The 23,829-nt window shown below is 37.9% G+C and overlaps 1 protein-coding gene across 1 annotated transcript; it reads left to right on the plus strand.

Annotated features, from left to right (window-relative positions):
* The first annotated feature begins 13,564 nt into the window (after nt 1-13,564).
* Nucleotides 13,565-23,367, plus strand: LOC104599386 (putative ubiquitin-conjugating enzyme E2 24). The gene is made up of 9 exons (XM_010261896.3): nt 13,565-13,869; nt 14,791-16,264; nt 16,628-18,126; nt 20,175-20,318; nt 20,411-20,899; nt 20,992-21,055; nt 22,238-22,377; nt 22,506-22,817; nt 22,931-23,367. The coding sequence occupies exons 3-9, from the start codon at nt 16,639-16,641 to the stop codon at nt 23,189-23,191; spliced, it is 2,898 nt and encodes a 965-aa protein (XP_010260198.1). The 5' UTR covers nt 13,565-13,869; nt 14,791-16,264; nt 16,628-16,638; the 3' UTR covers nt 23,192-23,367.
* The last annotated feature ends 462 nt before the right edge of the window (nt 23,368-23,829 follow it).

A 23,829-nucleotide genomic window follows, 5' to 3' on the forward strand; every position in this document is an offset into this window, starting at 1 on the left:
GGGAGTCAGGCTCTTCCTCCTCCGCCTGGTCCGCCGTCTCGAGAGACAGGCCATTCATGGTGATGCCGTCAAGGTTGAGCCCGAAAAATTTCTTTCGGACCAACCAGTGGTAGAGCTTGAATCCGGAGCGGTACGAGCTCGAGCCATACTCCACCTGGAGGTCATGATACTCCTAGGAGTCCTTGAAGTCCCAGACTGCTCTCTCCCGCTCGGCCTCCACCATGTTGTCGAAGTTCCGAGTTTGGTCCAGAAGAGTGGACTCCAAGTCCCGAACCTGTTGGCGAAGGAGCTCCCTCTCCGCTGCCACCCTCAACGACTCCTCCCTATAGCGCACGCTCTCTTCAGAAAGCCTGGCAATTTGCGCCTCCTGGTCTCGGACGAGCATCTCCTGGGACTCGCTCCCCTTGCGAGTGTGAAGGAGCTCGCCCCGAGTCCGGTCGAGATCGCCCTGGAGCTTCTGAATGATGACCTTCTGGTTGTGAGCGTCGCCGGAGTGGATGTGCGTCTGGAGGGCCATGGTGTGGATGGCGGTGTTCACTTGCCAACAAGTAACTGGAGTCAGAAGACAGCAAAAGGAAGAGAAAGACGAGAAGAAGAGAAGGACCACTTACCACCATACAGTGAGAGGCGCGAGCGCGGCAAGATCCCTAGGCTCCATCGCCCCCCACTTAGCAACCTCCTTGTTGTAGATCGCCCTTCGGCTCCTCCGTCAAGCCACAACGAAATCATTCACACCCTCCTAGTTCCCCACTGGGAACCGCGGGTAGGGAAACGACGAAGAAGGACCAGGAGGGATCACCCCTTGCTGCGGGAGCTTGCCCTCCTCAAGGTTGGCCCCGCCAGCACCTCCTTTAGACGGAGGCGGTGGAACTTCGGGCGGCAGAGAGGTGAAGTCTGGCTCCACAGACCCGAACTTGGTACCCCCAGAGGTAGGGGTCCGGTCGGGGCGCGACCTCTTCACTTTGCGCTTCTGGTTGCTTGAGAGGAGGCGGCGCGAGTCAACACCAGACATGATGGCTGCCAAAAAAGAAACCACAAGATATCAGTTTGGTAAATAACAAAGTATATGTATATACACAATATTACTACAAGGCACTACGTGACCTAAAAAGACAACCTACCCGGACTCAGGCCGGCCTGCACGAGTTTCTCCTCGGTCAAGTAGTCCGAACAGAGGAAGCCTACCGATGCCCAGGAAAACATCGTTTTCTGAGTTTTGGGGTCCAGCTCGGCCTCGGGTCCTGGATGGCGCCCCTCCAAGAAGTTGGGAAGGGCCACCCCTCGGGGTTATGGACCACAAAATAATCCCGCTTCCAGGCGGGAATCTTATTGGGTAGCTCGTACAAGAGCTTATAGCTGCGGCGGGGAGAGAAGTAGTAAAAGCGCCTCTCCAGTGGAACCCCAGGAGTGGCATTTTTTATACAAAGAATAGAGGCAAAAATGTCAAGGTTCAAGGGAAGACAGTACTCGTAACAAAAAGATATAGTCCCAACCATGTTCCGAATAGCGTTGGAATGAAGCTGATCGATGGTGACGCTAAAATGGTTTAGCACCTCCACTATTAAGGGGTGCAAAGGGAGACGTAGGCCAGCCTCGAGCTGTTCTTGGAAGATAACTATATCATTGGGACCATGCTCCCAAGGGAAGTTGCCAGTGGGGAGGTTGTAGACCAGGTCCCCAGGGAGGTGAAAATAGCGGATTAGAGACCTGAGTCTCTCCGCTGTCATGAAGGAAGGGCCAAAAGTGTCAGGCTCCCTCCCCCGGAAAGTAGATGCTACATCACCGGAGGTCTTCCGAGCCTCCGGGACCTGCTCCCAAGCTCCCCCCGAGCTCGAGGGAGCATCATCGTCCTAGTTACCGCCCCGGTGGTAGGTATGGTATGGGTACCCAGACATGATTGACAGTGATTGGGACTCACCGGAAAAGACAAAACGAAGTAAACTGAGGAACTCGGGTAGACTAGATGGATGCACGACCTCAGAATCCGAAGGCAGCAAGATGGCATGAAAGGAAATGAAGCCCAGGGGGTCCTCCTATTTATAGTCATTGTGCCCCCGAATCAACGGCCCAGGTCGAGGCATATCTGATAGTTCGCAGTCAAGCTGACCGCACGCCTTCTGAACCCGAAATGTGATTGGCTGCACGTATCCCATGATTGAGGTAATGACGGTTGCACAACATCCGGAGTTAAGAGCCACTTCAGCACGTTTTCGGTATTTGAAAAGCCAGAAAATCCCCTGATTCCCGCGCAGGCATTTAATATGAGCAGTCAATCAAGTTTGAATTTCGGTCAAATCAATCCGTCACACTTCATGAACTCCTCGCGCTAAGGAAACACTCTTAGCTCGAGGAGTGGGGGGCAATTGATGGAGGATGATTTGACCCGACCTGCTGAGATGATGACACGTGGACCTGACTCAGCACGAGCAATAGCTCAGCAGCATGGCTTGACCGCGACCAAGTAACGAGTCTGTAGAACAGCTCGCTACGTCATAGCTCTCTATAGGGGGAGCTCGCTACAACGCGAGCTCCAAGTCCCCCGAGCTACTGAGAAGGGAATACTCCAAGATTGTTTCAGCTCGCGAGCTAGGGAAACTAGCTCGCTTCAGCACCTGGGCAGAAGAACTGCCCTGAAGACCAACCTTGATAAGGGTCACCCCGAAGTACTCCTAAGAGCTTGCTACAAAGTAGTTCGCAGCTAAGCAATGCTACGCCCTCAAGAAGCTTCTATCTGATGACCGTACTCGTCAGACTGTGCCACGTCTCTCGACTGACGGCGCAGTCCCTGCCCGTTTGACAGTCTGCCTCATGTCTCTCGACAGATGGTGGCGTGCCTGTCCCTTCCAAGACGTGTCACTCAGCCAAGCGGATAGTACATTGTAACGATCACCTGCGCAGCCCTGGCAGGTAACGACTGCGATAGGAGCCCAGTGGCGGTTACGCCTAATTTGACAAGAACGCCCTTATAAAATCCCTTTAAGCGGAGAGAAGGACTCTCTCTCGAATTAGATCTGAACTTGCACTCTTACTTGCTCACGAGCTAATCTCGAAACATAGTGATCTAGCGCGATCTACACTCTTAGCCTTTTATACTCTCTCTTCTTCCTCCCCAGCGTTCTAACTTAAGCTTCAGAGTATTCCCGCCGAGCAAATCCCCGGGAATCCTTCTTCTTCATCTTCTCAGGTGCTGTCTGTTGCCAATAAGGAGCCAGTCAGCAGCCAGCTAGGAGTGCCCGGATCATTGCCGCATCAATCGCGACATGCAGGGGTGGAGGCGGGAGTGGCGGAGGGGAGCCATGACCCCTCTATGCCTTCAAAATTATCAATAAATCTATTTAAGTTCCACTTATATTTTAGCCTCCTTACCCGTATTTCTTTGCTTTTAACTCCTTCAATAAAAAATCCTAACTCTACTCCTTTTCCTGTTTGCGTGGCCCGCTGGCCAGCAATGGAATCGAAACACCTAATTTAATTTGACATGGAGAAAACCAGGTGGCTTCGTGGCTATTATATTAGTACCACTCATCTTCTGGCTTCGTGGCATAATTTACTTATTGATTCAGTGCCTTGAGCAAAAGCTCTCTAGTTTCGGTGCGTAGGTCCAAGATAGAGACATTGAACACCCCTCCCCACCATAGCGCGCACGCGGGTCCCAACTCCCATCTTCCAACCACACACCCTCCGACCCCGGTGCGTCTGAAAGTGGTCATGAAGCCATTCTGTCTTAATAATTGGACAAAGCCATTCACCGGTTTTGCGTCGAACTCGATTAGGACGAATCTTGTTGCTTTTAGCCATCACAATCATGCGCCAATTCCTCTTTACAACCTTCAAATACATTCTGCCAATTACTCGTTATGGACTTCTATCAATCAATCAATCAATCAAAGTCAAGCAATTCTGCTTTCTTATTTTTTACATCGATTCCTCTGTGTTTGATATACTTGTGTCATTCTCCCTTTGCTAGTTTTAACAATTTTCTATCTGTTGTTTCACTACTTTTATACTATATATTATTTCATCCATGCATACCCACGAGATGCCAATCATCTTCTTTTTTTCCTAAAATAATGATACCATTCAACGAAGGCTCTTTGTCATTTGCAATCTAAAAAAAAAAGCTACCTTTGTTTCTCCATAAAATTAGTATTGAAAGAAAATTTATCACTGGAACTTTCAACTATTAATTATTTTTATATTTTGTTTACCAAAAAAATTATTTCTCTCTTTATATATATATATATATTACAACTGAAACTTTATCTCCCACCACTTTTAATATTTTATAATGTAAATGTTAAAGAAAAAAAAAGTTTTTACTGTAAATGAGCAAAAAATAGCTCAAATTTATATTAAAACAAATGGAGTCATTGGAAACTTCAGGGGATTGAACAAATATCATCTAATAATATTAATTATTAGATAAATATAAAGTTCATAAAAAATAATAGGCAAGTATAAAAATACATGGATGATTGATACAAATGTGTTCACCTAATTCTGAAGTCTCTACGAAATTAAAATAGTTCATTGCCTAACTATGACTTTAAATCTCCGCCTACCCATAAGAATGCTCCCCACAAAACATGTCACCCCATCAATAATAAAATACAAGTACAGGAGATGTTTCTAATGAATAATTCAGATCTAGTCTCAACTCCGGGTGGCAATACAGTCCCAACAGCCATTGCAAACATTTCTTTTGTCCTTACGGCAAGGTGTTGCCAATGTATCCATGGCTGCAATAGTTGTTGGGATCAGATCTAAAGTCGTTTCTGATGTGTGATCGAAGTGTCTTGTGGGTAGGTTTAGGTAATAAATCTGAGCTCCATTGCTTAGGTCCAACTTGAACCTATTATGTGTTTGTTTTGCTCATTTGCATGCCTCCTACATGTACACATGTGCATTTTTTTGAGCCTAAGAACTGGATTTTCAAGTTATTAAGGGGGAGGATATAAGTTTTGTCTGTTTGGAAAAAATGGCCCGAGTTGGTTTGAAGCTTCGTGTGCATGATAAGTTAGCATGGATGCGGGGTAAAAGAGTAATTTTCATCAATATTCTTTTAGTTAAAAAGACAAATAATAAAAAAAGGTAAATGGGGTGACATATCATGTGCAAGAAGCTTCAAAACAGTCCAAGACTGTTTGTTTTCCCAAACATCCAAGTTTGTTTTTTCTTTCATTTAAGGGAGGGAGGGGTTGTTTGTAATTTTCTTCATTCTCAAACTAAAAAATTCCTGATTTAATTTAAACTTTATTTTTTGGTGGGGGAGGAAGTGGGGATAATGATATCCATATAAACTTGGAGCTTCATTACAGGTCACTTTAGTGCCCTGATCACCCATTTTTTAAACCTGCTGATTTGATTTTTTATAGTTTCTCTAAGTCAATCCCTGCCTACCATGGATGGCTGAGGAGTTGAGCTTTTGTAATTGGAGCTTAGAGAGAGAGAGAGAGAACTGGTGGCTTCACTTTCAATTAATGCCACCTAAGAGGGGTTGAAGTTGAGTATTCTAAGGCTATTTTGAGTGCTCCTACTTTTTGTTTTAAATATGAGTATAAGATAATGGAATTCATAGCTAGTCACTATAACTCCCCACTTCATAGAGACCAACTAAATCCATTGGGATTTATATAATAATAATAATGACAATTACACTTTTATATTTTTAACGTAGCAGAACCATTAAGAATTTTTTTCCTGACAAGGACAGGACCATTAAGAATAAACAATTTAGAATAAAAGTTACTACTATTTTAATTATGAAGTTGTTAAGATACATACTAGTTAGGGAAACTATATTATATCTTCACTTAATTACTCTCAACAATCCAGACCATAAGATTGATGCTGAAATTCAGATGTTGAAGAATACTAATGGATATAATCATGGTTTTCAAAGTTGGATCGGACCAGATGGTTGGATCGGAAAAATCGGGAATCGGTCAGGTGATTAGTTCCGTTCTTCCCCAAAATCGGAATTTTGCCAAAAAAACGTTGATTTGGTCAGTATACCGCTGACCTGGGTGGTTGAATCATTCGAACCATTCAATGGTTTTGATTATTTTTTATTTTATTTTTATTTTTTAATTTTTTTTGTCAAAATAAGCCGTCCATTCGGTTCAAACGATCAGATCATTCAACTTAGGAATCAGATCCCTAACCGGTTCGTTGTCCGTTTCAATTTTAAAAATCTTGGATACAACTCTACAAGTACTCGATCGGGATAGAAGCATGCCTTTTGTCACAATTGAGGTTGCCAGGAGAAGGGTGGGTAAGGGAAGGAGCCCAAAGGGCAACCCCATTCATATGTGTAGGCTAAGTTTGGGAAGAGTACAAATACAACTATATACAATTCAAAACCTTGTATTTTGTATTTCTAAACTTTATATTTGTACTGTACATATTTATATCTGTATTTATACACTCTTTGCCTTAGAAAAAAAAACCCGCATGTGAAAAATAAAAGGTTCAATTAGGCTCCATTTGACTCAAAATTCAATGACCTATAAACTTGTAATGATTTTTGTCAATCATGGTCCAGATTGAAAAAGATTTTAGTGAAAATAATTAGAATTAAGAAATAATTTAAGCACTTATAATTTAGCAATAAATATGGCATTGAATAGAAGAGATAGAATGGAGAAACAGGATTTACGTAGGCCTGCCACATATAATTGGGATAAAGCTTAAATGATAATGGTGGTAAACGTGATGATCTAATTTCCTGAGCCAAGATTAACCTAAGTGGACAATCTTAGGGCTGTGTTTGGAAACAATGCAAATGGATTGTAAATCCCGGTTCAGGGTAAATTTATACTCTGGTTCACTTTTTCCTGTATTTGACAATACTACATTTATGCATTGATTGACAAATGACAGATCAATGCATATTTACATTGATAATAAGATGTAAAAGTACATCAATAAAAAAGAAGTAAATTTTCATTCAAGTGGGCTTTTGATAAAAAAAAAAAGCATATGTTTTATTGGAATTCATGTTTGCATCCATTACAGCTAAAAGTCTGTTTGGTAAGAAGGTAAATTTGTTAGTGCAAAACTAACCCAATTTTACAATATATATGAACCGTTTTACACTCTACATATTTGCATTCACACTTATTTACATCGTTTCCAAATACAGCCTAAAAGAAATATTGGATTTATTGTTGCTCTAAATTATTGCGATTGTTTATCTGACCCCATCATGAAGAGGAATTCACATCTCTGCCTCACAGCACATCCCCACCGTGTATTGGGAACATCTCCCGATAATAATACCAAAACTGATGATATCATCATCGAGAGATGTTATCATTACACGGTGGGAATGTGCTGTGGGGCTGAGATGTGATCTCCATGAAGAGCATGCATAATTAGATGCAACTATGTTTGTGATCAACCAATCAGACTAATCTTTTGGTCCCCAAATTCCCTTGAACAACACAACAATAGTGAGCTTCACTGGTAATAATGCGCACCATATGCGCAATAGAGACACAACCAAGTTGAATATTATTTCCTTTATATATAAATATCAACTTAAAGCGTGGATGCATTAGTCTCTGCAACGTGCTTTTTAAATTTAATAATTTGTGGAGAAGCACTAGCAGAGTATCAGGGATGAGGTGGTGTATCATCATTTTTGCATTTTATAAAAAGAAATTAAACTAATCAATTGATCTTTTTTTTATTGCATCACATAAAGAAATGCTCATTGTATTCATGGTGTATTCAGAGTGGGGCATTTCTTTCTACACAATCTTCTATTAATTGGCTTTTCTTTCCACCCAAACAGACAGGTGTGAAACTCTAGTTTAAAGAATAAATGCTCAAAAATTAATATTATTGTTTTTTTAGTGGGACAACTATGCAAAAGATGAAAAGAATGTGCACCATTCACATTCATCATAATGTTGAAAAAATATATCTAAACACACAAAACACAAATGAGTGGTGTTTGGTAACGTATGGAAGACCAAAGTTGATTTTAAATAGAAAAATGGGATTTCATGAAGTGGGAAATCAACTACTGGAAGCACCCCAAATGGAAAATTGTTGGGATTAGGCTTTGCAGTTTCAAGGCAATCAGAAGATGTTTCAGATGAATGTCAAATTTGTACTTAAGGCCGTGTTTGGTTATAGTGCAATTAGTATAAATGCATGGGAGTGTAAATTAAAAAAAATGCATATTCTCATTAATTTTGTTTTGGGTTTACTTTAATCTGCTTCGTATCTTAACTTACTCCATTTGTACTGCAAGCAAACAAAATTTGAAACAAAAATAGGTAAGAATTTACACTTGAATCATTTGCACTGTTATAATTTTGCACCAGTGCAAATTTATTTGCATTGCAACCAAACACAGCATATTGGAAGCTACTGTCTTATGACGTTTTTGTTCAGTCTTTGAAAGAATGTGGCAAGCATAATGTGCCTTACGCCATATACTCTCTGTGCAAACTACAAAGGAATCTGAACCAGGCCAATCCGTTGGTCTTCTTTCATTTTCCAAATGAACAGTAGCGCTCACTTGGATTAGGTTTCAACTTTCAATAGATGGTGTATTAAGGTTCCGTTTGGTTGCATGCAAAATTAAGGAAAGCAAACCAAGTTTCCTGAAAATTACTTTTTTTTTTCAAATGAACAGTAGGCCGCACTTAGGTTCATCCCTTAGCTTTTAGCTTTATGTATTTGGCTGTTCATGTTTCACTCACATAAACTAATAAAGTGGCAATACAGTTTGCAGCAATAAAATTTAATGGGTTGAATGCCTCTTGGAATGAAATGTGGGCCGAAAGGATCAATTTTCATGCTTAAAGCATATGAAGAGAGGTTTGTTATGCCGATTATTATAAAATTTAGTCGGGTTAAGACGCATCTTGAAAAGATATGAGCCAAAACGATCACGATTTGGGCTTAAAATAGAGCAAATAGTTGCTGCATTGATGCATTTTGGAATTTCAGTCAGACCCAAAAAGGAGTTGATAACATAATATTTGTTACCAAACAATCTGAAAAATACCCAGTAGGCCCATCTTTGGAATTCCTCTATTTTTCAAATGAATAGTTGGATTCTCAAACCAGAGAGAGAGAGAGAGCTTATGTTATGTGTTTACTTATATATTTCTTTCATTCAAACAGGCAAATCTAAATAGAAGAGATATGATCCACCAATCAACAAAGAGAACTTAGTTAGTTGAGTGCCTCTTGGATGGGACTATGGGTCAAAAAAAGGTAGCTGGTTAACCTAAAAGTTCATACTTTATAGTGGTGAGTTATATCAACCACACATAATTGATATCACGCCAATCAGCCCTAATTGTCTGGTTGATTTCTTTTTGGAAAGTCCATGGAAAGTGAGCAAAACTCCACAAAAAGATGTTTAGGATCTTTAAGTTAAAGAATGGTTCAAGCCAAGCTCACTGTCTCCTTATGCTTGAAGCAGAGACTTGTGAAGACTTTTCCTTAATAAAATGCTTAGGAGTAGGCTGACAGAAATGCAAGTTATGAGAAGTGGTTGGTGTAGGGGAAAGCAGATCCTCATTGATAATCTGATTGGATTAGTTTTAACTCTGGATCTCTTTGTCAGGAATTTCATCAGGTGATGATGGATCCAAAACCACTTGTAGTTGTAAATGATTTGATTTATTCAAATATAAACATGGGTTGAGACTTTTCTTGCTTTGTTCAGGAACACAGACATACACTCATGTGGTCTTCAATCCAGATCAGTTTTGCAATGAGCAATATAAGGAATCTTACATTCTATTATGGGCATTATAATAGGACATGTTGTATATTTCTCCAAAGACCGACATACTTTTTTAATTCCAGAACATGGAAGCCCACTTTTAGTGTGAGCCTTTTCACTGTAAACTTTACCTTTTGTGGAATATATACAAAGGAATTCTTCTGATCAACCTTCTATGGTTAAGCTACTCCAAGAATACCCCTGTTCCCTATTCCATAGACCAACTTAATGCTTTCATATGATGGGAAACACTGTCAGTTGTTTACTAGTGTGGAAACCAATTTCAGCCTTCAAACATGAAGACAATATTACTGTAATTGAGATAGTTTATCAACACAATTCTAGTGAATCCAAGGTTCTAACCAGGTACCAAAAAAATATGCTAGCTAGGCGCGCTGCCTAATTTGGCGATCTGCAAGCGATGACTAGTGTGCACTGTGCGGTGTGAAATATTTTCGACGATTCGAATCAAGCATAATGCAGATTTAACTTTTGTTTATGAAGTGAAAAAAGATAGTTAGGAATCAGTCATTGTCATGCATCAAATTCTTTAGTAGTAGCCTAGTAAAAGTACTTCAGTGCTAACTGACTAAAACCTTTTGATCAAGATAGAATCTAAAAAAGAACTGAAACAAAGAAAATTTCTTTTGACTAAGATCTTGGGATCAAGATGTACCTAAAAGAGAACAGAAATACAGATAAGTTTATCTTTGTTTTTACTGAAGCAAACGAGTTCCTTTTGAAAACAAACCAATCCCCAAATCCACCTTCCAACCAAAAGAGGAAAGAGATTATATTATATTCCATATATGGTCATTTCTATTAATCAAGCCTAGACTTTATAGGAAATGACATTGTGATTATGAGCCAATAACTACCAAGTTATAATTCAAAACTTGAAACTATTATATGACCAAATCAAGTTATGTTTCTTCTGAAGTGGCTGAAAACAATTGGACCATATAGAACAAACTAGAGCATTAACCAGGTAAAAATAATCAGAAGTGATCATAACTGTAGTGCTTGATTATTGAACAGTATATGACATTAGGAGACTAACAATGTGAAAACTGAACATGCAATAGGTTTGAACTTGTCTCATAACATGCTATAGCATACCCTGATCTATTAGAGGGCACCCTAATCAAGTATACTACTGCAAAATGTAAACTGGAAGCAGACAAATAGAGCTTGCAATATAACCCATCAATTGAATATCAGTCTGGTATGTAACTCATTAAGAAATGGGTTCACCTATGATGCTGGAAAGACATGACACAGGAAAAACTTATAAACAATCAACTGGCATCATAAAAGTGGTAACCAATCAAGTGGGTTTTCATCAAAATTCACCCGGGGGTGATTGGTCAAAGCCTTTTCCAGTATCATGTCTTTCCGGCATCATAGAATTTTCCTTAATTAATTTACTGATTATCAACATTATGTTTAACCAAGAAACCTTTTTCAAATCACTCACTTCTGCAATAACTGGACTAAGGCCCCATTTGGTTTGTGGGAATAAGAGTATGGAACTGGAATCGGAATGGACTATTCTGGTTCCAACTGTTTGGTTGAGAAGAATCGTAATCCCATTCCCATTCCTGCTGGAATGACATTCCCCCATTTGAGGGAATGGCCATTCCTTGTCCCTCCCTTGAGAACGAAATCTCATTCCTTTTGATTCTAATTCCCATTCCCATTTTTGTCTGAACCAAACATATTATGGGAATAGGCCATTCCAATTCCAATTCTGAAGGATTTTGATTTCGATTCCAATTCTGATTCTAGTTACGAATCCCATTTTTGTCTAAATTGTTTGCTTTGCTAATGTGCCAACTCCCACAATCCCACCTCCATCTCATGTCCAATTAGTTCCATTTTCTTATGAAGCATCTAACCAACCGATTTAAGAAAAATACATACAAAGTTTTCTACATTTTTGAATTTTATAAAAGAACAAAAACAAAAGCTTAAAGGTGATATGATTTGAAACAATTAGGCACCACATAGGGTTTCGTTTCAAACACATCCATAACCTTACCTATATCTCACTCATAAAATCTCTCCCTCAATCTCCACCACGTCTCATTCAAAATTTAGGAAACTATTCATACACTTCAATCCAGACTATACCTTTCTCTAATTCCTAAAGTATCTCTCCCAATTTCCTCCATTTCTTATATGGAATTTTGGAAACTACTCACATGGTTCAGTGTCAAACTCTTGTTTACAACTATTAATTAATCATTCAAACAAAACTCCAGACTTGATTTGATCATCATTATTCATCCCTAATTGAAAACCTTTTTAATAGAAACTTGATGATTTCCTTAAATGGGTTCCCATGGATTTCACTCCAACTACATAATTTTTTTTTCATTTTTCTTTAACAAAAATTTGTTGAGAAAGGGGTGAAGTAATTAAATCAATGTTGTCAAATCACATTGCAACAGATTGAAAATCGTGTGTTTGGCAAGTAGGTGTAGAATCAATGTGTCGGAAGATAAATTTAATGAACTGTTTTACATTTTAATCATTTAACTGTTTTGACCTCTCATTTGTCCATGACAATTGAGCATAGAAGTAAATAATAGTGCTGCCATAAAGAAGCAGAAGACAAATTAGAATGTGATAAACCATATTCTACACAATTAATTGTGCTTAAAATCATGAGTAAAGACTTAAGGAGGTGTTTGGTGCAATGGTGTTGTATTGCCTAGTATTGTCACATCATATCAGAGTATTGCTATTTCAACCAAAAAAAACAGTGCATGTGTGTATATAAACATCAAATTTGATGTTTTATGTAGAAATAACAATTTATATTAATCAAATGGAAGCATATTCAAAAGTTAACGAAAAAAAACTTACAAATTTGTATAAATATGTACAGTGTAAAAACTTTATATTTTGTATTAAGTTAAGAGGTATCTTGGTATTGATGAACTTTTCTTTCTTCTGAATTTTGAATGCAGAGAATTCTCATTTTGAATTCTGAATTCTGAATTTTGAAAGCTATCAAATATCCATTTTGACCCCATATTTGAGAGTTTTTATTTGTCTTTTTGGAGATATCACTGGAAAACAAAAAGTTGAATGGTTGCAATTTAAAAGATAAGAGATAAGAGGAAATGAACAATCAATTTTCTCTAAGTTAAAAGATTTCTCTTAAGAGATAAGAGTTAAGGCTGAATTTGGAAGAAATACAAATACAAATATGTAGAGTGCAATATATTTTTGTTGTATATATTTGCATTTGTACTGCTTCCAAATGAGCATAAAGAGAAAAAAATTATCCAACAAAAAGTTGTATGAGTCCAGGAATGGAATCTTTTTCCATTTGGGGCTCAAAGGAACAAAAAAGAAAAACTTAGATGGATCAGCATAAATAAAGTGCATTTCATTATGCAATTATGCTCCGAAAATGAACCAAGAGAAAACAAAAAACGTTACAGAGCGAAGTCACTTACAAATTTCTAAGGCTATTTAGGTAAATTTCCAAAAGAGTGGTCAAAGAATATAAATTTTGTTTGTCTACCGTCGGATTGGAATCTGATATTTGTTATGTTCACGGTTGTTACTATATTCATTTCTATCAGAAAACTAAAGATTCCATTTCAACTGTACAAGGAATATTTTCCATCTTTTCTTTATTTTGTTATTTTTAACCGGGAAACGCTCATACTGGTATATTCTGTCTTCCACTCTATATTTTGCGGTCTCTGTTTGGATGTGAATTGTGAAAGCATTCAAAGTTTCAAACTGCTGCCGTATGTGGTCACTAAAGAAGGAAAAACAGAAGAGAAGTCAATACTTGAGCAGAGGGGCCTCTCTGCAATCTCTGCCATGGTTGGGTGGTTTGAAAATGGAGTGATGGACGGAATTTGGGGAGGGTCTCGGCCTCTCTGTATTCATTAAATTTTCCCTTTTCTTGGGTCACCTTCATCTTTACAAGCTTCTCTGGCGAAGAAATAAGGAAGTAAAAAAAGAACGACAAAAATCATTGGTTTTAGCTCCGACTCTAGCTCTCTTCGATGAGTTAATTCTCTTGCTGCGAATCCAAGCTGCTTTCTTGGTCAACTGCACTGAGATTGGATTTGTTATCATTAGCACAGGTACACTTTTTTTATTAATTAATTTTTGAAACCTTGGTCGTTTTTTCGTTTGTTAATGTTTTCTATATTCGTTTTAGTTTAGTTATCTGGTGATACCAAGAAGGAATTTGGTTGTAGTCGTCTCATGTTTTGGTAGACTTGATGATATCGATTTCTCACTTCTCTCCCCGCCTTTCTATTTTGCAACTTCAAATGAAATAATACCGAGATATAAGTTTTTTTTTCCGCAAAAGTTTTCTTTAGGGTGGATTGAATTTGAAATTCTTCAAGGCACATTTTAGCATTAAGCTTACGTGATTTGTTTGTTGCCAAGTAATACAAATAAAAGAAGTAGTTGATTACTATATTTTCTGTAGGGAAAGAAGAAAAGCGGGGATGGTTTTTGAATTTCTTGAAGTTTTGTGTAATGTCTATTTCCATTGTTCTGACAAGGATGAAACTTGGAAGTTCAAGTAATTTTATTCATTCCAACGACACTACATGGAAAAATATTGAACAGTTTAAGTTAGATATTAGGTCTTTGGATACATAGAATTAAATCTTTTTTTTTTGTGAAAAATAAAGGAACTTGATTTAAAATTTGGCAAGTTAGATATTATGTTTTTGGATTAAAAATAAATAAATTTTTTGAAAAAAAGGAAGTTGATATTAAATCATCTCTCTGGGTTTAAAGGGTTCCATTTTTCTCTCTTCTAATATATGGTTAACATTCTTTATATTTTTTCTTTCTTTTCTATCCCCCTAAATTATGTTCTTAGATGCTACTCTCTCTTGATGCACCAAGGAACCATGCACATAGAAGGCCAAAAGCAATTCAGTATTCCTGCATTATCTTTTTTTTTTATAGCTTCCTGCATTCTCAAATTAGTATGCTTGTCTGTCTCTCTTATAAGGGTATTTTTAACAAGCTATTTTTTACAGGTTTTGCAGCAGAGTTGAATGAACCCAGAAACTCTTTCAATTCTTAGCAAGTTGAGGTGGTTTCTCATATAGAGCTCATTGAGACAATTCATCCAATATAAGCCAACACTTACATGTATTTACTTGCAAAATGTCTTGGTTAGTTGGCTGTAGTGTGGCTTGAGTGGTTTCTCTTTTTTCTCACTTTGATGGATAGAAGTAGAATCTGGAATCAGTCTGGAAATGTTCTGGAAATGTTTTCTCTTGGTTGAGAGAATGTTTTTCTTTGGGCAAATCTCCTTTGGCATTAAATAGTGTTTTACATTGTCTGGGGGCAAATCTCCTCTGGCAAGAAGTCCTAGAAAACTTAACAGTTAAAGCAATAAATCTCAGGGGCAGTAAAGTACATATCTTTTTAAAGATCTCTGTCATTAATACTTGAGGACACTTTGGCTTCAGTTGGCAAAGATTTTCCTCAGGGATATTTGGTGACACATGTGAAAGATTCAGATCTGTTGGGCAAATCTCCTTTGGCAAGATTCAGTTTTTTATGTGTTCTGGGCAACTTTCCTTTGGCAGTACAGCATCTAAAGCAAATTTATCTATTGTTGGGCAAATCTCCTTTGGCAGTACAGCATCTAAAGAAAATTTATCTATTGTTGGGCAAATCTCCTTTGGCATTTATTCTCTTGGTACTTCACTCCAATACCTACAGATACATCCTTCAACAACTAGTCCTTGTAGAAACTTGGCTTCTAGTGTTGGGCAAATCTCCTTTGGCAGTTAGACCTGGTGGAAACTTATCCCTGGTTGGAATATCTTCTTGAGCAATTGTCATTATAAAAATTTAAATCTATATCTTGGCTTGACTCCTATATCTATAGAAACATCCTTCAACAACTAGTCCTTGTGGAAACTTGGCTTTGATTGTTGGGCAAATCTCCTTTGGCAGTTCGACCTGGTGGAAACCTATCCTTGGTTGTTAGAAAATTTTTCTTGAGTAATTGTCATAGTGAACATTTAAATCTATGTGTTCGGCAAATCTCCTTTGGCACCTGGAATTTGTATAACAAGATTTTTATAAGTGTTCCATTGTTATCATCTTTGGTTAGCAGAAGTTGTTTGGAGAATCTTCATTGGCAGCTAATCCTCATAGAAATTTCTCTCTGGTTGCTGGGCAAATCTCCTTTGGCACCTGAAACTTGTATGTCAAGGTTTTCTTAAGTTTTCCAGTGTTAGCATCTTCGGTTTCTCCTGGACACTTCTTTGGCATCACTCTCCAGATTCAATCTCTCTATCCCACAAACAGATGATTTTGGTTGTCTAATCATTTGGTTGTCATCTTTAAAGAATTAAAGTTGAAGTACTAGTACTACTTCCCATTTGGTACCAAGTGACAACCACAGACTGCACCATTGCAATCAATATTAAGATCATTTCTGAAGGACTTGGATTCTTGTTTTGCTGCTTGAAATTGTTTGGCAGAGCCCCAAAGGTAACCTCTCTATTTCTTTAAACCATCTGAAGTACATTTTAGTACCTTAAAATTGCAGCAGATTTTATGTATTTGGTTAAAAGTTCTGTTTGATTTTGTTAGACTTCTCTACAGAAGTTAGTTATCTGGTTGCTCTTATTTCATTCACGCTATGTTTGGTTTGATAGAAAATAAGAGAAAAACAGAAAGTCGAGGGAAAGTCCTTAATGGACTTCTATCAAACCAAACACCACCTCAAGGAAAGAATCTTGTTTTTGAATTCTGAGTGAAGAATGCTAACAAAACATAGTTCTAGTTCCCACTATATAAACATGCATGTTACACATTATTTGATACTGAAATAATCTCTTTAAATACTTTCAGGCATCTGAAAGATGGATATACTCCTCAGTGGCTCAGATAGTGAAAGCTTAAGTGAGAGTAGTGGCAGTGAGGACCAAGATGACATTGAGTCTATGTATGGTGGGCAGGCTCAGAGCATTTTCTCAAGCCTGGAAAAGAGCATTGGGAAGATAGATGATTTTCTTGCATTTGGGAGAGGATTTTTACATGGGGATATTGTGTGCTTGATAACAGATCCATCTGGACAATTGGGAAGAGTGGTAGATATTGATATGGTTGTGGATTTGGAAACTATTTATGGTGAAATAATAAAAGATATAAACAGTAAAAAGCTTTTAAGGATCCGCACATTCTCACCAGGGGACTATGTAGTTCATGGGCCATGGCTTGGAAGAGTGAGGAGAGTAGTTGATTGTGTCACAATCCTGTTTGATGACGGGGCAAAATGTGAGTTAACTGCAGCTGATTCAGAAGCTCTCCTACCTATCTCTCCCTCTCCCAACATACTTGATGATGCACAATACCCTTATTATCCTGGTCAACGTGTCCATGTTAGACTGTCCACTGTTTTGAAGTCAGCGAAGTGGTTGTGTGGTGTATGGAAGGAAAACCGGTATGAGGGCACAGTGTGCCATGTTGAAGCAGGATTGGTTCATGTTGATTGGGTTGCCTCTGCAACTGTTGGTAGTAACTTGAATTTTCCTGCTCCTTCTTGTCATCAGTATTCAAAGGACCTAACCTTATTGTCTTGTTTTCCCTATGCTAATTGGCAACTGGGTGATTGGTGTATACTTCCAATTGATGATCACAGGGGCATTCAGGAGCAGGTTTTTCTTAACATTGCGACTCAAGGGTTTCTTAGCTGGAACAAAAAAATAGGACAACAACAAAGTGGTCTCTGTGTCCATTGTAAAGAGATATATGTTGTCGTGAAGACAAAAACAAAAGTTGACATCCTGTGGCAGGATGGTAGCCGCTCATTTGGCTTAGATTCACAGTCTTTATTCCCAGTAAACAGTGTTGGTGATCATGAATTTTGGCCTGAACAGCTTGTGCTTGAGAAGAGCACTAATGATGATTTACATGTTTCTAGTGGCCAAAGATTTGGGATTGTGAAAAGTGTGGATGCAAAGGAACGGACTGTTAAAGTGAAATGGAGAACTCAAATGGTGAATCAAACAGTTGACTTAGGCATAGATAACAATGAAGAGACTGTGAGTGCATATGAACTGATTGAGCATCCTGATTGCTCTTACTCACTTGGGGATGTTGTTTTCAGATTTCAAAAGAGCCATTGTATTGTTCAAGATGATGTCATTAAGGGCCATGATGATCAACTGAAAACCAATATGGAAAAGTATTCCTTCCAGCAGTTAGGAGAGAATCATCTTAAAAGTAAAGACATTAGTGAAGGTCAGGACCAGTACGCTAGTAACTGTTATCTATCCTGCATAGGAACTGTTACTGGATTTCAGAATGGCAGCATTGAGGTGAGGTGGGTCAATGGTCTCACGTCAAAGGTATGTGACTAGTTATCATTTTACAGTTGTATACTTTATGCATATTTTAGGCTGTATATTTTTCACATGATGCAAGATGATTAAGCCATTTGTGTTGTATTTCACATGAATTATAGATCAGCATAGTAGCATACTAAAAGCTGCTAGAACATTCTTGTAAATTTCTTTCTTCTTTTCAGAATGGATCTCATAAGCATGTAATACCTTGACCCAATAGGGAATTGACAGTTAGAGAGAACAGGTCTTTATAACAAAGTGGATATTAAATGTTCAGTTGTGCAAAGATATAGCTTATCGGTAATGGTCCCTTCAGTTGGATCTTGAGGCCCTTAAGATTTATGACAAAACCCTAGGGCTGATAGAATATGCCAATATGGTCTATGGTTAAGCAAGAGGGTTTGCAGGTTCCATCACAAACTCAGGGTGAAGATTCAGGTAAAGATTAGGGTTGATAGAAAGGGTTATGGGTGAGAATTGGTGGAATTTTTGTCCTGCTAAAATATGGGGAATGGTGATAGGAAAATCAAGAATATAGATTTTGATGGGTAAGATCTGCAATCTTGTCAAGGGCACATGTTGGGGCTTGTAACAAGACTCACTGCAAGGCCCAATTAGATACCTAAATCCCATCCAGTTACAGACCCAGCAGGGTTAAATAATGGATGATCCACCATCATTTTTCAGTTTCTTTTCAATTGGCTACACTCTTTCAACAATGTACTCTCAAATTCTCCCCACACTTGTTTGGTGAATCATATTTCTTCTAATATTAGCTCATATATTAGATCCTGGAATTTGGGTATAAGCTGGATTGATGTTTGGATATGAGAATGTGTATGGTTATTTGGATGCTGAGTCCTTGTGAATTTGACAGATTTAATTTGTTTCATGCTCTCTTGAGAGTGAATAAAACCTCCCTTCCAAATGATTTCCTTTCTCTTAATGATGTTGCCAAAGCATGTTTTGTTAATGCCACATTTGTCCAATATGTTTCCTTCCTTTTCTTTGCAAACTTATTTTTCAGTGGAAAAAGAACACATAAAGTAAAAGTTCCATTTTGTGTTATAGTTACCTGTTCAAGATTTATTTTTTATTCCATCAGGTTATGGTTTTTCACTTTTTCTTTTTCTTTGTCCTTGTCTTTTTCATCTTTTATTTTAATCAAATAAATTCAAGCCACAAAAAGTAGTTATTAGTAAGGAAATAAGCTCCATTTATTAATTGTTGAAGAATCAAAACAGGGGATCTTACATTATAATGAGCCTAGTTAGATCCAGTATTGGACTAAGACATAAATGAGACACTTGAAAATTTGTCCTTAGGAAGTCAATGTGATTCATAGTGATAATCTACAGATGGTGGACAACTAAGCCTTGCTAAAATTGTGGGGTGGAGGGGGGGGTCAGCAAACAGCAAATGCATCTAGAATCTATAAACAGATTCCTTCCTTTAGACCCTTAAAAGTAATTGTTAGAAATCAAATGTTTTACAAAAAAGCTAAGGATTTCTCAACACTGCTCATGGAAGGAACACTAATGAGAAAGTCTGGCAAGGAAGACAATTGGAAGTTGCTTCCACAGTTCCTTTAGATGCTACATGCACTTACCAGATCAGTATCTGAAGCAGGAGTCAATTATGCTTTCTTGGTGTGTTTTCTTTTAAGTCTTCTCTGTGCAGGAGTCGTGCCCATGTAAGACTTGTACCCATATTCAGTGGTCCAAACATAGATATGATCCAGGATAGACAGAAAAATTTTGTAATTTAATACAGGGCTGATCTTCACGAGATCCATGCTCTTAGAAGTATTTGATTTTGTATCAACAGTATTTGCATTATTAACTAAATTTGAAACAAATGAAATGAGGGTATCTTCATATTTATATGTGTTACCTTAAGCTTAGCCGGCAGGATTTTGATTGTACATTTAGAAATCAATTTGAAATCCAAACTTTCTACTGACTGTTTCTTTTGCTTTTTATGTATTTAAAAGGAACCTTGAATTGTGCATTAAGGATCTGGTAAATTATTCTGCTGTAAATTATTTTTAGGTTGGGCCTTATGAAATCATTGGAATTGAAAAATATGAAGAATCCGAATCAGATGCAAGTGATCCATATGAAGAAGATACTGAGGATAATTTGAGTCAAGAGATGTTGGACCATGGAAAGCAATCTTGGGAATTGAAAGAAAAGGTGAAGCCAGTAGAAACTCTCTCTAACTCATACACACACATGCACCAATATGTCCGGACTTGATAAATTGAAAAAAGGAACTATTTGTACAGGAGATGTCAGAGAAGGCATTCAGAGTTACTGATGAAGAATGCAAGAAAAACATATGGGAAAGTAGCACCTTTTTACTTCCACGAGCTGCTATTGGGTTTTTCTCAAATGTTGCAGCAAATTTATTTGGTTCTCGTGGTTCCACTTCACATTCAGGCTTGATGACATCTGGTGACTTTGGTGGTCTCAATGAAAATTATAAACCTGATCCTAACAAGTTACCTTTAGAAGATGTGGCAAAATCGGAATCTCTCTGTGAGAAAGAAGAGCTGAAACACTGCAGTTTGAACACTGAGGGATGCCCATCAATTGGAGATGAACTGCAAATGTTTAGAGAGATCAATTTGAAGCCACAAATAGAGGAGACTGAAGAGAACAAAGGACTAATTCTATCAGGCAGTGAGAAATTATTCAAGCAATTTGATATTGTTGATGATTGTAAAGATCACCATTTTGTTAATGGCTCTGGCAAAGAATTGATATTGTCTCAGGTCAGAAATGAAATTCCATCCTTAAATTAAATCAGTTATTATCTCATTCCACCACTATGGATAGTTATTTGTGTGCATTCTCTCCTCTATAGATGAAAAGAAGTTGGTTGAAGAAGGTACAGCAAGACTGGAGCATTCTGGAGAAAGATCTTCCTGGTCAGCACTTTTCCTTTTTTCTTATTTCAGTTTGTATTGGGATAAAGCATTGCATCAAGTGGTATTTACTTGTTCTAATAATGATTAATTTTCTGGATTACATTGTTCTGGTATGATGGATACACTGCTAAGTTCAGTTATACAGTAATTGATTGGTCGATATTCAAGTGATGTGTTATTTTGGTATTCTTGTTGCTTTTTTGAGCCAAAAACAATTGATGAAATTTCCAGATCCTTATCTTGTCATTATTTTTATATCTTTAAATACGTAAGATATTAATACAATGAGATACACCAAAGTAAAGTTTAATTCTTAAGAGTTTTGAATATGCGATCTCAGTATGCAACTATGTATGGAGAGAGCAGATAGTTGATGATTCCACAGGGAGAAAGAAAAAGGAAGGAGAGAATCTTCTATATAGCTAAATTCCTTGATTATTCTGCTTACTTATTTTGATCTATTATGAAATGCCAAATGAACCTTTATGATCATATTTGATAAGAGGATTGTGTCTGATGAAGGAATGAATAGACCGGGCACACTAGTGAAGCTCTATTACTGAACAAAAAGTAGGTTAAGATGTTTTCGTTGTCTTTATTTTTGCAAATGGGAGATCTTTGCTTAAAAAAGAAAAGGGCAACTAATCTGGTTCCATAGTTGTATGATAATTTACAGCAATCTATAAATAATGCTTTCATGTATAGTTATCATATTTTATTTTTATGATGGCAAGGATGTGTATACACACAAAATGATACTCCTAACTATGGTGAAAAATAAATTGTTGATCAAGTGAAAATAGCAGTGTAAATTAATGATTCTATATTCATAGTTTCATGCATGCGGAACTATGCACACACCAGGAACTGCTCACTATTTGGGGTTAAATCTTAATGATGACTGTGCTTATCAAATCTGTACAAGATTAAGTGTATGGAAATTGAAATTGCAATAAACAATAAAAGGGCAGCCCAGTGCATGTACGCATCCTTATCCCTGCACATACAGAGAAGCTGTTTCCAATATTTGAACCCTGATCACCCAGGCCACAAATTGCAATAAACAATATGAGGAAGCTATTCTGTGATCTGCCATGTCTAAGAATTGTAAGAGATTGAAAAAAGCTATTCTGTGGTCTTCCTTTTGTTTTAAAAATGATACTCTTTTTTTTTTACCTCAAGATACAATCTATGTTCGTGTTTATGAGGAAAGGATTGATCTTCTGAGAGCAGCCATTGTTGGGGCACCTGGAACTCCATATCATGACAACCTCTTCTTCTTTGATTTTTGCTTTCCTCCAGATTATCCTCATGAACCCCCTGTAAGTATGTTATTTAGTGTTTGCAGTTGTAACTTGCATACGATACTAAGCAATTAAGCATAGATGTATCTGTCTACATGTTTACATATGTATATGCGTCCATGTCAAATCTAACACAACGTATGCAGTTGGTTCACTACAATTCTGGTGGTCTCCGTCTCAACCCAAACCTCTATGAATCAGGAAGGGTCTGTCTCAGCCTCCTCAGGACATGGACAGGCACAGGCACAGAAGTATGGAATCCAGGGAGCTCCACCATTCTTCAAGTTCTTCTCTCCCTCCAGGCACTTGTGCTTAATGAGAAACCATACTTCAATGAGGCAGGATATGACAAGCAGATTGGAAGAGCCGAAGGAGAGAAAAATTCTATAACTTATAATGAAAATGCTTTCCTTCTCTCTTGCAAGTCCATGTTGTACCTGCTACAGAATCCACCCAAGGTATGATAAAGGACATCTTGGAATCCAAGATTGTTGCAACTCTTCTTGTCAAGTACCAGAGTACCATAAAGTTGAATGTGAGTTGCTTATTTATTTATTGCATACTAATGCAGCATTTTGAGGCCCTCGTGGAGGAGCACTTCCGCAATCATGCACACTCCATTCTCCTTGCTTGTAAGGCGTATATGGACGGCACTCCAGTTGGCTGTGCATTGGGACGTGGTATTACTGAGCAGGAACCAAAAAAATGCAGCTCAATGGGTTTTAAAATCATGCTTGCAAAGATCTTCCCTAAGCTTGTTGAGAGTTTTACAGATAAGGGAATCGATTGCAGCCAATTTATTGAGCCAGGGAATGAAGGTGTGGTAAACTAAGTATGTAAACATTAAGGTACTTGACCTATACATATCTAAGGATGTTAAAGGTTGTTAGTTCCACGTGCTTGTATGTGTGATTGTGTGAACTCAAGAAAAGGGGAAACTGGAGTTGTGTGTGCTTGATACAAAGATATTATCTCTATTTAAAAATACGGGTTTTCTGTTATATGTTACTATTGAGGTCTGTAGCATTTTTCAAGGTAAATAACCAGAAAAAAAAGACATTAAAATTTAGGTAACAACCGAATGGAAGTGCATGGCAAAGTGCAGCAGACAACATCTTCTGCAGTTGTTTGTGTTGCTCTTGTCTTGAACTTGCATTTAGTTTGCAATAGGTGTCCCATTACACTTGTGTAAATACCCATGCATGTGAAACCACACATGGAATGTTGGAAAAAATGGGGTCACTGTAACTTTGGAAGAGAAGCTCTAAGGCACGTCTGAAGACACTGTCTTTAGAATGTTATTTGTTCCCACTCAATTTCACTGAGTTTGCTGTTGGGTTACAGGCAAATCCATTCTCACGATATAACAAAGCATTGGGCGAGAATCTGCAATCAACAAAGTTGAAGAATTTCCGAAAAAACCTTCTGTGAGATTGTAGTAGATCGGACAGAGAGAGAGAGAGAGAAAGT

Source organism: Nelumbo nucifera, chromosome 1, assembly GCF_055504915.1.
Source record: "Nelumbo nucifera cultivar China Antique chromosome 1, China Antique-T2T, whole genome shotgun sequence".
Lineage (NCBI taxonomy): Eukaryota > Viridiplantae > Streptophyta > Magnoliopsida > Proteales > Nelumbonaceae > Nelumbo > Nelumbo nucifera.